Below are 13,920 nucleotides of genomic sequence, written 5' to 3'. Positions count from 1 at the left end.
CACTAATGCGTTGTCCAATTTATCAGCCATACAAAATAAAGAAATTTTTTTTCACAAAAAAACACATACAAATTAACATACATGATTACATGGTTAGTAAGCTGGCACGAGGTGTAAGAAACAGAACACCCATGTTTAACAACCGTCATTTTCCAATCACAAAAAAACAAAGTAAGCTACATTCATTGATTCATTAGTAGGTGCTTTAAACTGTGAGCATACTACTGTAAATTTGATGTAAAATAAACCCTGTAAAACTAGACTAACTTCTAATTCTTTTCCTATAGAATTGACTATATCCGATTTTGTATTCTTTTTAGAAAGGGGAGTTTCTTTGCCCGCTGTATGTGATCGTGTATGAATTTTTGGATGTGAATCAATAACTTTTGCTACTTTCTTTTTTCGCTTACGCTTGCCTTCTGCCTAAAAGTATAATCAATTATTTATTATGAATATATATATATATATACTTTATAAATATGTATTATATCAGTGGCGGATCTAGAGGGAGATTTTTTGTATTTAAACCCCCCCTCACAGAAAGTTTATTCATTTTCCGTTACGTACGGCTAAACGAAAAAAATAACGGCTAGGAGAAAAACAAAAAGGTCTATATATTCCAATATACTCCATGGTTACACCATAGGATGACATAAATTGTAACGATGAGTAGTCCGACTACTTAAAAAATTAAAGAAGTGTACCCCCCTCCAACCCCCAGAAAATACAGTTTGGGTCCGACAGAAGTTAAAGTGATGTTTTTCAAAATGAATCACACACTTACTGGTTTATTTTTTGCTACCTCTCTTGAAAATGAATCACACACTTACTGGTTTATTTTTTGCTACCTCGCTTGAGGAATGTGTGTCAGCTGTCATCCGAGGTTTTCCTGCAAAAATGGGAAATTACTTTGGAAACTTCTGCTTAAGGTAAAGTCATAGTTATATAGTTGCTTAGCACACATCAAATGGGACTAGTTTGATCATAGTTATAACACAAAACTGTACATATTTATTTGAATTATATTTAACATATCTTATAAAAGTGCAGGATAACGATAAAGGAGAAAAAAATTGTTATGTAGTTGTGCAGTTGTATTGGAGCCAAAAAGTGACTTTTATAATTTCTTACTTTATCCATGCGTGGCCGGAAAAAGACAATAGTTAAACACGTGTAGTTTTGTTTCATACACCTTAGTCCTTATGCCAGCTTACGAGTACCATGTATGTTACTATGTAGGTGATTATTTTTTGGTTCTTTTTTACAATTTTTTATGTGTGGCTGATAATTTGGGCAACCCATTAGTGACCACTGGGTTGGAGCATTTGCCATTCAGTGTCTTAGCCAAGGACACATACGTCCACAATGGTAGCCATAGCACCAAAGAGCCTTGCAGAATTTTAATCAAATGACTAACGCACCATTGAACATGAATAAAGTCTTTCAAAATCCTTGTAGCTAGGATAATAAAAATAAATTAGTCCCAATGCGTTGTCATGTATAATGAAAAACACATATTTATTTAAAGATGGACCCTGGTTTCGTTTTATATAATAATATTTATGGAAATAACACAAAAACACACGTGATTTCTCAGCAGAACTCTGTCTAGTCGCATTCTTCTCTTTTTCATATTCCGCAACAATTTCTACAGCTCCTACATTTTCCACAATTGCTTTTTCTTCCTCTGATGTTCTTTTTACAATTCTGTTAAAATAAATGAAAAATGAATGAATGTAACTAGCTTGTCAGAATGCCTGGAAAATGACAGTCGTTAAACACGGATGTTCTGTTTCATACACCTGTGCCAGCTTAAGAGTTCCCATGCCTGTAACTTTGTGGGTGACTATTTTTGACTTTTTATATTGTGTGGCTAACAATTTAGACAGCCCATCAGTAAGCACTGGGTTGCAGCAATTGCCGTTAAGGGCATTTATGCTTAATATATTATATTTATGCTATAACCGGCTTACACAAAAATACATATGGCCACAAAAGTAGCGGTATTTATCCTTGTAACTGATATACTCTAGCCCAGTGGTTCTTAAACTTGGTTGTATTCCTCCCTTTTCACAAAGATGCTAGTCAGACTCAGATTTACCCCCAATATGTAATATGTTGTTCATTCATTGAAACGCGAAACAACTAATTACATCAGTTATATGACTAAAATTTGCTCAATTTCCCTGTCCAGTCAACTGATGTGGATTTTGATTGGTAGCTCATTTCCTCTTTAAATATGAGGAATTTACCCCAATTTAAAAAACGCGGCTCTAGCCTACAGAAGCAAGCGTTGTAAGTCAACAACTTTGCCATAGCGGTGATTTGATTGTACCTTTTGTCTGCTGCCGATATGTTTAGCTGATTCTGATCATGCATGAAGGCAAGACCTAACTCCACATGTGATGTTGATTGGTTGTGTTTATCATGATAAGATTCGTTCTGAGTCTCGGGAATAACTTCCACTAAGCTTGATTTGCTGCCAAAACTTTTTTTTCTGTTCACAATACAAACAGAGTCGCTTGAGGACAATTCTTTTTCCAGTTGGCTACCAAGTACCTGGTAAAATACAGAATATGTAAAATCATGTAACCCTATCTTAACTTAGCTTTATTCAAATAGAATCAAAGTATGCTGAAACACAAACATTGGGTTTATGAATATAACAGTCTAATAACAGAAGTAAGAGTAATATTGTAGAGAAAGAATGAATGAATGTAACTTACTTTATCCTTTAATATGTCCTAACAGAAGAACTAAGAACACGGAACTAAACAGAAGAGATTCGCTGAGCACAAAGTTAACAAATATCGCTAATTACTTTTTCCGGCACCAACCCAGTGGTCACTAATGGGTTATCAATATTATTAGCCGAACATGAAAAAATTAAACAAAAATCCAAAAAAGAATAATCACCAACACAGTAACATATTTGGTAACTCGTAAGCTGGCACAAGGTGTATACTCGTGCTATAACAACTGTTGTTTTCCAGCCACGCGAGGAAGTCTGTTATTTTCACTTACACATACAAAATATTAAACCTGGATTCTACCTGACTTCCAACAACTTCTATTGGTGGCTGTTGTCGGATTTTTTTCTCCTGTAATGTTAGTTTCTGGTTGGACACATCAATAAATTGGTTACCAGATTCTATTGCTAAGAAACTTTTGTCTTGACGTAGCGTGCTGCTCACTGTAAGTAGAAAACACTTAATATTGGTTGAAATGCTACTTTTTTTATACTGAAATACATGTTAACCTAATAGGTTTGGTTAACCCATTAACTGTAAACCTTTTCGCAGCCCTAGCCGTAAGACTTTACTGAAAACTTGTGGTACCATGGAGTAGGAAGGTATATCGGTAGTAACACAAGTTCATATTTTTCATGTCTTTTAAACTCTTGTTTAGAGTCCCGAGTTTTTTAGAGTACTAAGAAATAAGATGCATACCGTTAGCACATAAAAGCAATATTTTCTAATGAAAAAATCCTGTTTGAATAATTAACAATGCTTTCAAAGAAATATGAGGATGCGGTTATATGAATGAATAAATGTAACTTGCTTTTTCATCAAACAGCTGGAAAACAAGTCGTTATAACATGGGTGTTCTGTTTTATAAACCTCAAGTTACCCTGTGGGCAATTATTATTTTATTTTATATAATTCTGTAAATATTCTGTTTGTTAAAAAATGAAACAGGAAAAAAGGGAACTTGTCCCACCCTACTATAACAGTGATAGATAAGTAACTTACTGATGGGATAAGGTTTGGTTAAACTTGATGAACGAACCATCGATGGTTGACTTGCTGGCTGTGAATGTAAAATTTAAGGTTGACATGGTTTTGTAGTAGGTTTTTTATTCTGTAAGTGAGGTCTTTGAGGATCCGGGATTTAATCAAATTTTACCGAACTCAGGCTCATGTGATTCGCAAAGGTTAAAAAAGTAGTGGGTTAGTTTACTCAAGAACAGTGTTTTTTTAATTTTTTTAGTCAAATATTACTATTTTTATCTGAAACGCCATAACACTTTGATTGGTATATATTAGTACAACTGGCATGCTTTTGTAGCAGGTTGTTTTTTTATTCTGTATGGGTGAGGTTCTTGAGAACCTGGGATTTGGTCAGATTTGGCCCATTACCCAAACACCCTGGTACGCCAGAAACACCCTGGTACGCCAGACTCCATTTGCTAATTATATCTGCGAACTCGTACTCACAAGATTTGCGAATGTCAAAAAAGTAGTAGGTTAGTTACTTTAAAAACAGTGTTTTTCTAACTTTTATTTAATATTGAGTTTTTAGTGAGATTCAGATATTACTATTTTTTCTAAAAATCTCCTCATAACCCTTTCATTAGCATATATTAGTACAACTGCTCTGATTTACTCTTAGCGAACCCTAATTGCCAAGTTAAAAGCCACCACCTCTTTTATGGTCTCAATGGCCCAGGAAAAGCTGTGGTCATAAAGTTAATTCAGTTTAACTTACTACAACAATCTGTGAATGCTGATTTTCACTCGATATTGGTGTTTTGTGTTTAAGTGCTCCATGAGTAGAAACATCTAGAGCAGTTGTTCCTGTAAAGTGTAAATAAATAATAATATTTTTTTCATATATGTAAAAAGATTAACTAAATATATTACAAATGAGAAAAATATTTTCACAAATTTTTAAAATAAATATTTTACAAAAACTAACCTAATAGTTTACAAAAAAATTGAAAAACAGGATTGAATCTCAAAACGTACAGTCTGAAGCCTTTTTACTAAAAGATGAACTGTAATACATGACATTCTTTTATTTAAAAACATGTTGTTACACTGAGTAGAGAAATAAACTATCTTTAAACCAATTTTTTAAAAAAAAGTTTTTTTTGACTTACCAACACTAGAAAAAACATATGTAGAAATTTCCTAGATTTTCGCTTTTATAAACTCTCTTGTTCTTTGTAATCATACCCGAACAGACAAAATAAATCTATTCATTTATTTAGATGTGCTTAGTAAGGCAAATTCAAGATGAGCAATTTAATATAATAGTGGAAGTCCTAATATGCTTACTTGTGATGAGATAAGGAACCGTTTTACTGAATTTTCCAACTCGAGAAGGTTGACTTGTTTCCTGTTAATATGAGATGTTTATTAGTAAAAAAGAAACGTGTAGTTTAGGTTTATCTAAAACTATTCCATTTAGTAAACACTGTTAAGGATCTAAACTTTAAGAAAAAGTAAATTTTTGGCTAAAACAAAAAGTAAATTTTGTGTAAAACAAAAATTAACTTTTTGGGTAAAACAAAATGTACCTTTTTGGGTAAAACAAGAAGTTAATTTTTATGGTAAAACAAAACAGTAAAGTTTTAGAAAAAACAAAATTTATATTTACAACAGGAAATTGTAAACAATCATTGAAAACAAATGTGTAAGTGGTTCTGGTTGGGTCAAATATATATAAAAATGTATTAATCTATAAAAAAAGGAAAAACTAAGATAAAAAAAATCAAAAATGCTTAATTTGCCATCTTTAGCAACCCTACTGATTTTTTTTATAATACAACTCAGAACCCACCACAGTAAGTTGTGAACTCCGAATAGCAACTGTAGTGTCTGTTTCAGCTACAGAACTTTTGATGACACTTCTGCTTTTGGAAACCTAAAAAACACATTGAATGTAAACAAAATTTAGAATGTTCTTATATATATATATATATATATATATTATAGTAGGGGGGAGACAGAACATCTTTTTATTGTATTTTCTCATCTTATATGGTCTTTCCCCCACCCGGCAATACTACAAAAGGTATTTATATACAAGCATACCTTAGCAATTTTGGAGAAAATTTGATTAACTTTGCTTCTTAAAAATGCTGCTGTGAAATAGGCGGTTTTTCGAAATGTAAATGAAATGACACGCAAGGTGTCAGAGAAAGAATCATTTTCAAACATTCTTCTCACTGAAACTTTTGTTGTCAAAACCATCTTTATACTGCTCTCTTCATCTGTATAATGTTTTAACCAAAAGAAAACAATGTTAGTGCTTTGGATGAGTCAACTTATTTGTCGTTGCATGATAAAGCAAAGATCTTCTGCTTTAAAACTGTACAGACAATTTTAAAAGAAGCTGGTCTGAACCCATTAGACGGACCCCCTAATTAAATCTCTGGTCACAGGCAAAAATTTAAGTCCAATTCATTTAGACTGCATTTTGTAGCATCCCATTCTAAAATTAAAGCGTGTCCATTTGATTGGTATGACCAATTGAAAAAGCAGATATTTTAAAGGTTAAATATTTTTCAGCGTTAGATAAAAGACGTAAAAGAATCCAAAGTTATAACAACCTACAGAATTACATAGGTGGTAACTCATAAGCAGCATGAGGTGTAAAACAATACACCTATTTATGTCATAAAGACTGTCGTTGCTCAGCCAAAGACAAATACTTTACATTTTTAACTATATTTGTAAACATAACCAATGACTTACCTTCAATTTTAAAATCTTCCACATTATCAGACATCACTGCATACCAACCCTATTAAAAAAATATTTTAGAAAACACTGTTATTGAAAAATATCAATAAAAAAAAGAAAATAAGAATGATATAAACAGTTATTTGCAATATATAATATACACACACAAACTTACTCAGTGTTACAATTTAACAATCATTTATTTAATGAATGAATGTAACTTACTTTATTCTCGCATAGCTAGAAAACAAAAGTTGCTAGCAACACAAGTGTTCTGTTTCATACACCTTAAGCCAACTTACGGGTTACCAAGTATGTTACTTTGTACGTAATTATTTTATTTGTTTTGTATGGCTAATAATTTATACAATCCATGAGTGACCAGTGACCACTAGGTTGGAACAATTGCCATTACACAATGGTAGCAATGACAAGCCTTGAATCCATGGGTAAAAGGCATGCGTGCAAAGCACTATGGCTCAACATCAGACCATTTAAATATTACAAAACACAAGAGGAAAACTCACATATTCAAAACGGGGACCAAACGCAATTCCCAAATTCCTGCTTCGGAAACATAAATCCATCCAACATTCATCCTTTTCTCCAAGAACTAAATCCCCAATAACAAGGGACATACAATGATATGATGCAACCCTTTGAAATGAATAAATCTGCTTATGTGGCAATTATACCAATATTTTTATTATATAAAACAATAATACCTTCATACCACCAGTTACCAAGTATGTTACTTTGTGGGTAAATATTTTTAGGGAGTTTTCATTTTTTATGTATGGCTGATAATTTGGACACCCCATTATTGACCACTGGGTTGAAGCAATTGCCTTTAAGTATCTTGCCCGGGGAGCTATACGCCCACAATAGTAGCAGCGACCAACCTTGAAGTTGAACCCATTAACTCTAGGTTAGAAGTAGGCATGCTAACCAACTGTGCTACAGTCTACAGTGCCTGTGTAGCACAATACAAACATTTTATCTATCACCAACAATTTTGTTTGAGTATCTGTATGATAATAACAAACATCTAAACTTACCATTTTTCTTGAGATGTTTGGTTCACTTTGTTAATATAAGCCCTGGCACTCTGCAAAAAGAAGGTAATTACCAGAAAGACTAATTTGCAAGGTACCAGTAGTAGTTTATAAGACTTGACATAAAACAATTTGTTTTAAAAATATCACTTCTATCTACTAAAAACATGTCTTGAGTAAAAGATTGCATTTTGATGAAGCAAAATGTAACAGTTCCTCAGATATACGCCTTATAATGGTTGACTGTGCTTCGAGCACAGATGTTAAATATTATGGTTTTTACTTAATGCATGTAAATTGTACAAGGTAATTGGTAAGCTGGCATGAGGTGTTTGAAACAAAACACTTGTGTTATAATGACAGTCATTTTTTCAGCCACACAAAGATAAAGTAAGTTACATTCATTTATTGTGTTGTGTAACGATACCAGCTGGCCAGCTACAATACTATGTTTTCTTACTATTAGCTGAGTGGTTAATGCACTCAGATTGAAACCAAAGTACAAATGCCACCATTGTAGACAAGTGTATCTCTAGACAAAACACCCAAGGTTTATTACTTTAACCCAGTGGTCATGTAGGTTGTCCTATTCATCAATAAAGAAAAAAATTAAAATAACACTCATAAAGTTATACACATATCAACTTGTAAGCAAGCTTGAGGAAAAATGACATTTCCAGTGGGAATATGACAGATATTCTCCAAATTAGCGGTTATAATGATTCAATACTGTTATTCGATTTCAGAGGTTTGTAATTTGTGGGTGCAGATGCAACCCATGCACCCCTAAATCGTCGCCTATGACCCCAATCAAAATAAAGTATATAATATATGACTATATGTTTTATACATTAATTTACCGACTCAAAATTGTTGTAACTTATGCAGCAAAAGAGACGTGCAGTTTCATCGTTATGATTCCAGGATTGAGCTTTTTCTTTTCGTTTTACAGTTGGATACAACCGAAACAATAACTCAACTATTCCCACTTGAACATCATAATCTCCAAAGTAGTTGAGATTCAAAAGAATGTTTTCACTGGAAAAATAGATAAAACATAAAGGACGTACATAGGTACATTGGTAGTAAAGCAACCAACTGACATCTCTTTAAATGAAATTAAGTAGCCCTTAACAAATTCGTCCGGCACCATGGTATAGTGGTTGGCGCGCCTGCCTGTAACCCAGAGGTAACGGGTTCAAGGCTCGACGCTGCTACCGCTGTGGGCGTATGTGTCCTTGCACAAGACACTTAACGGCAATTGCTCCAACCCACTGGTCACTAATGGGTTGTCTAAATTATCAGCCATACATGAAAAAATCCCAAAAAAATAATCACCCACAAAGTAACATACATGGTAGCTTGTAACCTGGCACGAGGTGTTAAACCCGTGTGATAACGACTGTCGTTTTCCGGCCACGCGAGGATAAAGTAAGTTACATTCATTCATACAATCATTCATTACATTCATTCAAATGGTAAAAATAATGCAATTTACATATGCTGTACTTTGACAGGTCCAGGTAATAATATAAAAATGTGGAAAACAGTTTTTGACTTCAACCAAATTCAGTTTAAATGTGCATGCAACTAGCTTTATCCTCTGGTGGCCCGAAAATGATAGTAGTTATAACATGGATATTTTGTTTTATACATTTCGTGCAAGCTTACAAATTACCATTTATGTAACTTTGTGGGTGGGCTTATCAGCATTGCTGACAATTTGACAACCTGTTAGTGGCCACTGGGTCAGGTTAACTGCTGTTAAGAGACACATATACCCACAATGGTAGCGCAAGCCTTTTTAACCCATAACCTTTACATTAGAAGCGGGTGCTTTAACTACTATGCCACAGCGGTATTCATAAGAATAAAGTTAGTAAGTTTAACATAAAATATCATATTCAAGCTTACACAAGGTCATCAATCAATGGTGTGCATGAAATCGAACTGCGGATTTGGTCCATGGAGGTAGAATCCAACGAAACCAAGATTCCAATAAAAGCTTCAACAACCTAAGGACAATGGTACTCATGAAGTTATACCCATGTTAATCTATAAGCAGACACGCTGTATAGGAAAAATGGTATCCCTAGTGGGAATGTGACAAATGTTCCTAAATTAAGCGGTTTTTATGAGAATTGGGTAAAACTAACTTTATTGCATCACTGCTTTGTAATTTAAGGTATATATATATATATATTATATATAGTTATTTATTAGAAGAAAACTTAAAACAACAAAAATATTAAAAAAATAAGGCTTAAACAGTGAATGAGCAATGGGTCTGGGTGTAGGTAGGTTCATACAGTTAAAGCAATTAAAGTTTGAATGGTACTTACTTTTCTTTTGAGTTCAACATTTGTGTAACTTTTACAAAGAAACGAAAGGAACAAGTCACAGTTTGATTGAAGCCATGTATATTTAGTGCTTTGCAATTCAATTACGCTCTGTATTTTAAAAAAAAGTATAGTCATACCAAGTAAAGTAGAGTACTAAAAAACAGTGTGGTACTTGGGGTAAGAAAGGACAACTCCACGTGCTAACTAAAAATAGTTTTATCGCAACCAGCTTTTGTAGGTAAAACTACACTTATTTAGCTAATTTTTTTATTGCAACTTTTATTCTAAGCGGTTATTATGTTTCAGGCAAATTTTTCTTCTAAATTTGAAGGACTAAAAACCATTAGTTTGATTTAATTAATATCAAAAAAATAATACTTTACAGTTTTGCATGTGACATTATTAGTTTGTAATTGTATAGTTAATGACAGAGTAAACACTTACAGTTATGCAATCAAGTAACAAAGTAAGAAGGTCGGAAACGTTTAACTGACGTCCAGCAGCTTTTTCTGTGACATACAGGAAAATTTTGCCTAAAAAAATAAAAAAAAGTTTTATTAGAATATGTTTTTACGAATTCCCTCACTCAAACCCGGCATTGTATAAGGTGTTTTTTTCTTCGCATTACCATTTTTTAAAGCGAGTTTAGTCCTCCCAACATATCGTTTTATCGAGCTGTTTACCTTATTGAGTGAACAAATGTTTATAATGCCGCCCCCGAATTTTTCCATGCCAAACAGTGAAAATATTATCATAAATTTGGCAACTTCTTGGTAAATATTAAAAAGAAATTATATACTTATACTTAAATACTTAAAAAAATAGATATATATATATATACTATTTTTAGAGGCGTGCATTAAATATTAGATAGGCCATAATTCTTTCAAAGTAGTTATGTATGCCTAGTACAGTTTTACCTAAAGTTTCAAGTATTCCAGCTGCTATTAGCACATGAATTCCTCTTTGATTGTTTTGCTCACATAAATACTTCACAATTTTTAAAACACACAACACTGTTTCAGCGCGGTTTTTCTGTATGCCCTGATGGTAAAAATTGGTTAAAAATAGTAATTTCTAGTTATCGTAATTTATATTTTTTACCAAAGCATAACTAGTTTTCTATAGCTCAGTCTGCAGAGTATGGCAGTTTCTTATGAAATCTCGCGCATGCAAAATGATTAGTTTTTGCATGCGCGAGTGACATCATCAAAAGTCTGTGTGCAAAGCATTTATATTTTTATCCACATTAGGAAATCTTACTTCATTTAATACGTATTTTCTTCTTTGTTAAATAAATTGGTGTGTGTGTGGGACAAATAATGTTGTGTATCACCAAAAGTTTGTAAACAGAATCACTCGTGCACCTGCCATACTCAGCAGACTAGGTTTGCAGTCAAAAAAGTTACATTTCACTTAAAATATACCTTTTGTAGCAGTGATGCACGCTGTAAAACTCATGCACTACTAAAACAATAATTTTCCAATCTGACTGCCACATTTGCTATGTTAAAGTTCTTATTAAGGACTATCATACTTCATACACATAAATAATCTGAATGGATTCAGGATTTATAAGCTTAACATTATCAAACCTGCTGTGCTACTCTACGAAGGCAAGATTCAAACACTGTTCCACACGCTTGGGGTGTATTTAGATTTGACTGCAAGAACTCTTCAATCTTGTTTGAATCGGATCCACGAAGTAGATTTTCAAGCTAAAACAAAGCAGATTGTATTGTCAGCACTTTTTTAAGATGCCATATTAGATTTAACAAAAAGGTTTACAAGAACTTACTATCTTTCAGTTCTAAACACTCCCATTTAATCACTCTAAACCCAAACAACACAGTTCAGTGTATTATTAGCTAAACTGTATCTCCAAGGACGATTTTAGGTGCTAGTGAAAAATCCCCCAGCCAGCATAATTGCTAACCACTAACTACTAACTCCTATAACCAATAACCCCAAACTCACATATATGACTTAATTAACACAAAATTTATGTTACGCAAAACGTTATTATTACCCTTTTTGCATGGTCACTTTATGCGCGTAAGTACTCGCATATTTACTCGCAAAAACAAAGTTAACACACATAACGTCATAACCGTGTCATCTGCTGTAGGAGGTTGGTTGTTACTCGCATTATGCGAGTAAAGAAAAGTATAGTGAAAGTACAGTTTTCCTTTTAAGAGCCTAATCTTTTTCGGTTATTAATTTTTTAGGTTTTCGTTGGTAATAGCACCATAAAGTATTAAAACTTATTTTATAAACTAGATGTAATAATATTGCACTAAAATAAGCTTACTCAATGTTAATACGAGCATAAAACAATGACCATGCAAAATAACGCGGTTAGCGAGTTATCAGCATATGACGAGTTAATGCGGATCGTTATTCGCATTAACTTTTTACCAAGCAAAAAGGGTATAAGTAGCCTACCTGCTTTTCATTTGTTCCCATTTCGAAATTCAAAATCTACCTACTACTTATTAAATTAACGTATAAAATATACTGTAGTCTGTCCCCATGCGACGCAAATTGCCGCCAAAACCTAAAGTGTTTAAAAACGTTCCGTTAAAATACCTATAGGGTCACTTTATTGTAAACACCAAACGACACTTATGTTATACTCGAGCAATTTTTACTGTATCGTATTTTTTTGCTCTTTCATTTAATAATCCGATTTACTGTTTTAAAAAACATAAGTAAATGTTAAAAATAAAGTTTATAAACAAACGTTACGGAATTTTTAAACCAATCAGCGTTCAGAAAACATCGATAAAGAATTTAACTTTTTTTTCTGATGCGGCCATAGACATCATATTCAAAACACGTAGAGAGAGCAAAGCTATGGTGTATACGAGGTCCTCATTCAAAAGTTGACAGTAGTGAGGGCGAACGCTCTTATGCTGCAGCGGCAAAGCAAGCTACAACGACTAAGTCGATAGGCAGTTATCTGTGTGGTGTTTCACTTATATTCAATTTAACTGCGTTGTTTATTGGTTCACAATCCGTCCCCGCTATTGTTCCGTGATTTATACCGTCTCGACTCGGTGAACCCACGTGTGCGCTTTTCGTGTACCCTTACGTTTTCGTTCACCGTTGGTCATCGACTCCTCTCTGCAGTCACATTTGGTTTAGGCGACGTGATAGAACGTTCTATTACTCGCAACGTGTGTTTGTGTTGCAATATCTATTTCCTTTTATATTTTACATTTCTAACTGTTTTAATTTGTATTCTATTTAAATAAGGTTTTTAAATACAAGAGATCACAGATCTAATGCATGAGCACGGTATTAACTAATTAACCCGATCCCGAGCTTTATAACGGGTAACACTAATTTACTGACGTCGGATGATGACCACAGAAATAAAAAAAAGAATGGAACGCGCATCTCTAATGTCGGTAAAAGAGAGAGCATGATACACTCTCTCTTTTTCACAACTCGTTCCCGTTTACTATAGTAGTCAATGGATGCCAGGGCGTTTTGTGTAGTTTTTCTTCGTTTTTTGACTTAATTTAAGTTTATAGGGAATAATAAATATTTCCAAACATATATATATTTTTAATAAACCGTTTGTTTGAAAGTTTTTTAGTTAAATTTATAAAATAATTAATTTTCCTAAACAAGCGCTAAAGTGTAAGCGTTAACCTACCAAAAACCAAACTGGCCTAATAAAGTGGAATAGTTAGGGTAGTTTTTAAAATAAACAGCTAAAACATCCTAAAATCACTGTGCGCCTATCTTTTACAATGGAGACCAAGCGAAATGGGGACGGAATTGGCGGTCACGTGAATGGAAAAAAGAATATATCACGGTTTTGGGCAGTTGCGCGTTCTACTCTTTTTTATTTCTGTGATGATGACACTAATTTACTGACGCGCGGATTTACGGATGTGCGGATGAATGTGTAAAACTAATTTACTGACGCGCGGGTGCTTACAGACAACAACCAAAATGCAATAAACGTCCATATTACTTACGGATGGTGGTATATATGGTATATATAGTTACGCATGGTGGTATATATGGTATATGTAGTTA

At 33.4% G+C, this 13,920-nt stretch overlaps 1 protein-coding gene across 1 annotated transcript in view; it reads right to left on the bottom strand.

The window, feature by feature from the left end:
- Positions 1–12,430, bottom strand: part of LOC100183316 (hydrocephalus-inducing protein homolog) — a 77,797-nt gene extending 65,367 nt beyond the window's left edge. Inside the window, exons 1-20 of the mRNA XM_026838775.1 lie at positions 12,313–12,430; positions 11,463–11,585; positions 10,788–10,911; positions 10,312–10,400; positions 9,868–9,975; positions 9,440–9,540; positions 8,386–8,563; positions 7,529–7,578; positions 6,998–7,127; positions 6,483–6,531; positions 5,820–5,998; positions 5,566–5,649; positions 5,061–5,121; positions 4,489–4,577; positions 3,753–3,810; positions 3,054–3,193; positions 2,336–2,559; positions 1,586–1,707; positions 831–889; positions 268–423 (exon numbers count right to left, since the gene is read on the bottom strand). Coding sequence (XP_026694576.1) covers positions 268–423; positions 831–889; positions 1,586–1,707; positions 2,336–2,559; positions 3,054–3,193; positions 3,753–3,810; positions 4,489–4,577; positions 5,061–5,121; positions 5,566–5,649; positions 5,820–5,998; positions 6,483–6,531; positions 6,998–7,127; positions 7,529–7,578; positions 8,386–8,563; positions 9,440–9,540; positions 9,868–9,975; positions 10,312–10,400; positions 10,788–10,911; positions 11,463–11,585; positions 12,313–12,333 — 2,145 coding nt within the window. The 5' untranslated portion in view covers positions 12,334–12,430. The remainder of the gene's footprint in view (positions 1–267; positions 424–830; positions 890–1,585; positions 1,708–2,335; positions 2,560–3,053; positions 3,194–3,752; positions 3,811–4,488; positions 4,578–5,060; positions 5,122–5,565; positions 5,650–5,819; positions 5,999–6,482; positions 6,532–6,997; positions 7,128–7,528; positions 7,579–8,385; positions 8,564–9,439; positions 9,541–9,867; positions 9,976–10,311; positions 10,401–10,787; positions 10,912–11,462; positions 11,586–12,312) is intronic.
- Between the last annotated feature and the right edge of the window lie 1,490 nt (positions 12,431–13,920).

The sequence above is a fragment of the Ciona intestinalis genome, unplaced genomic scaffold (assembly GCF_000224145.3).
Source record: "Ciona intestinalis unplaced genomic scaffold, KH HT000114.2, whole genome shotgun sequence".
In the NCBI taxonomy this organism is placed as follows: domain Eukaryota; kingdom Metazoa; phylum Chordata; class Ascidiacea; order Phlebobranchia; family Cionidae; genus Ciona; species Ciona intestinalis.
The sequence above is the reverse complement of the archived record's forward strand: the minus strand, read 5'-3'. Positions and strand labels throughout refer to the sequence as shown.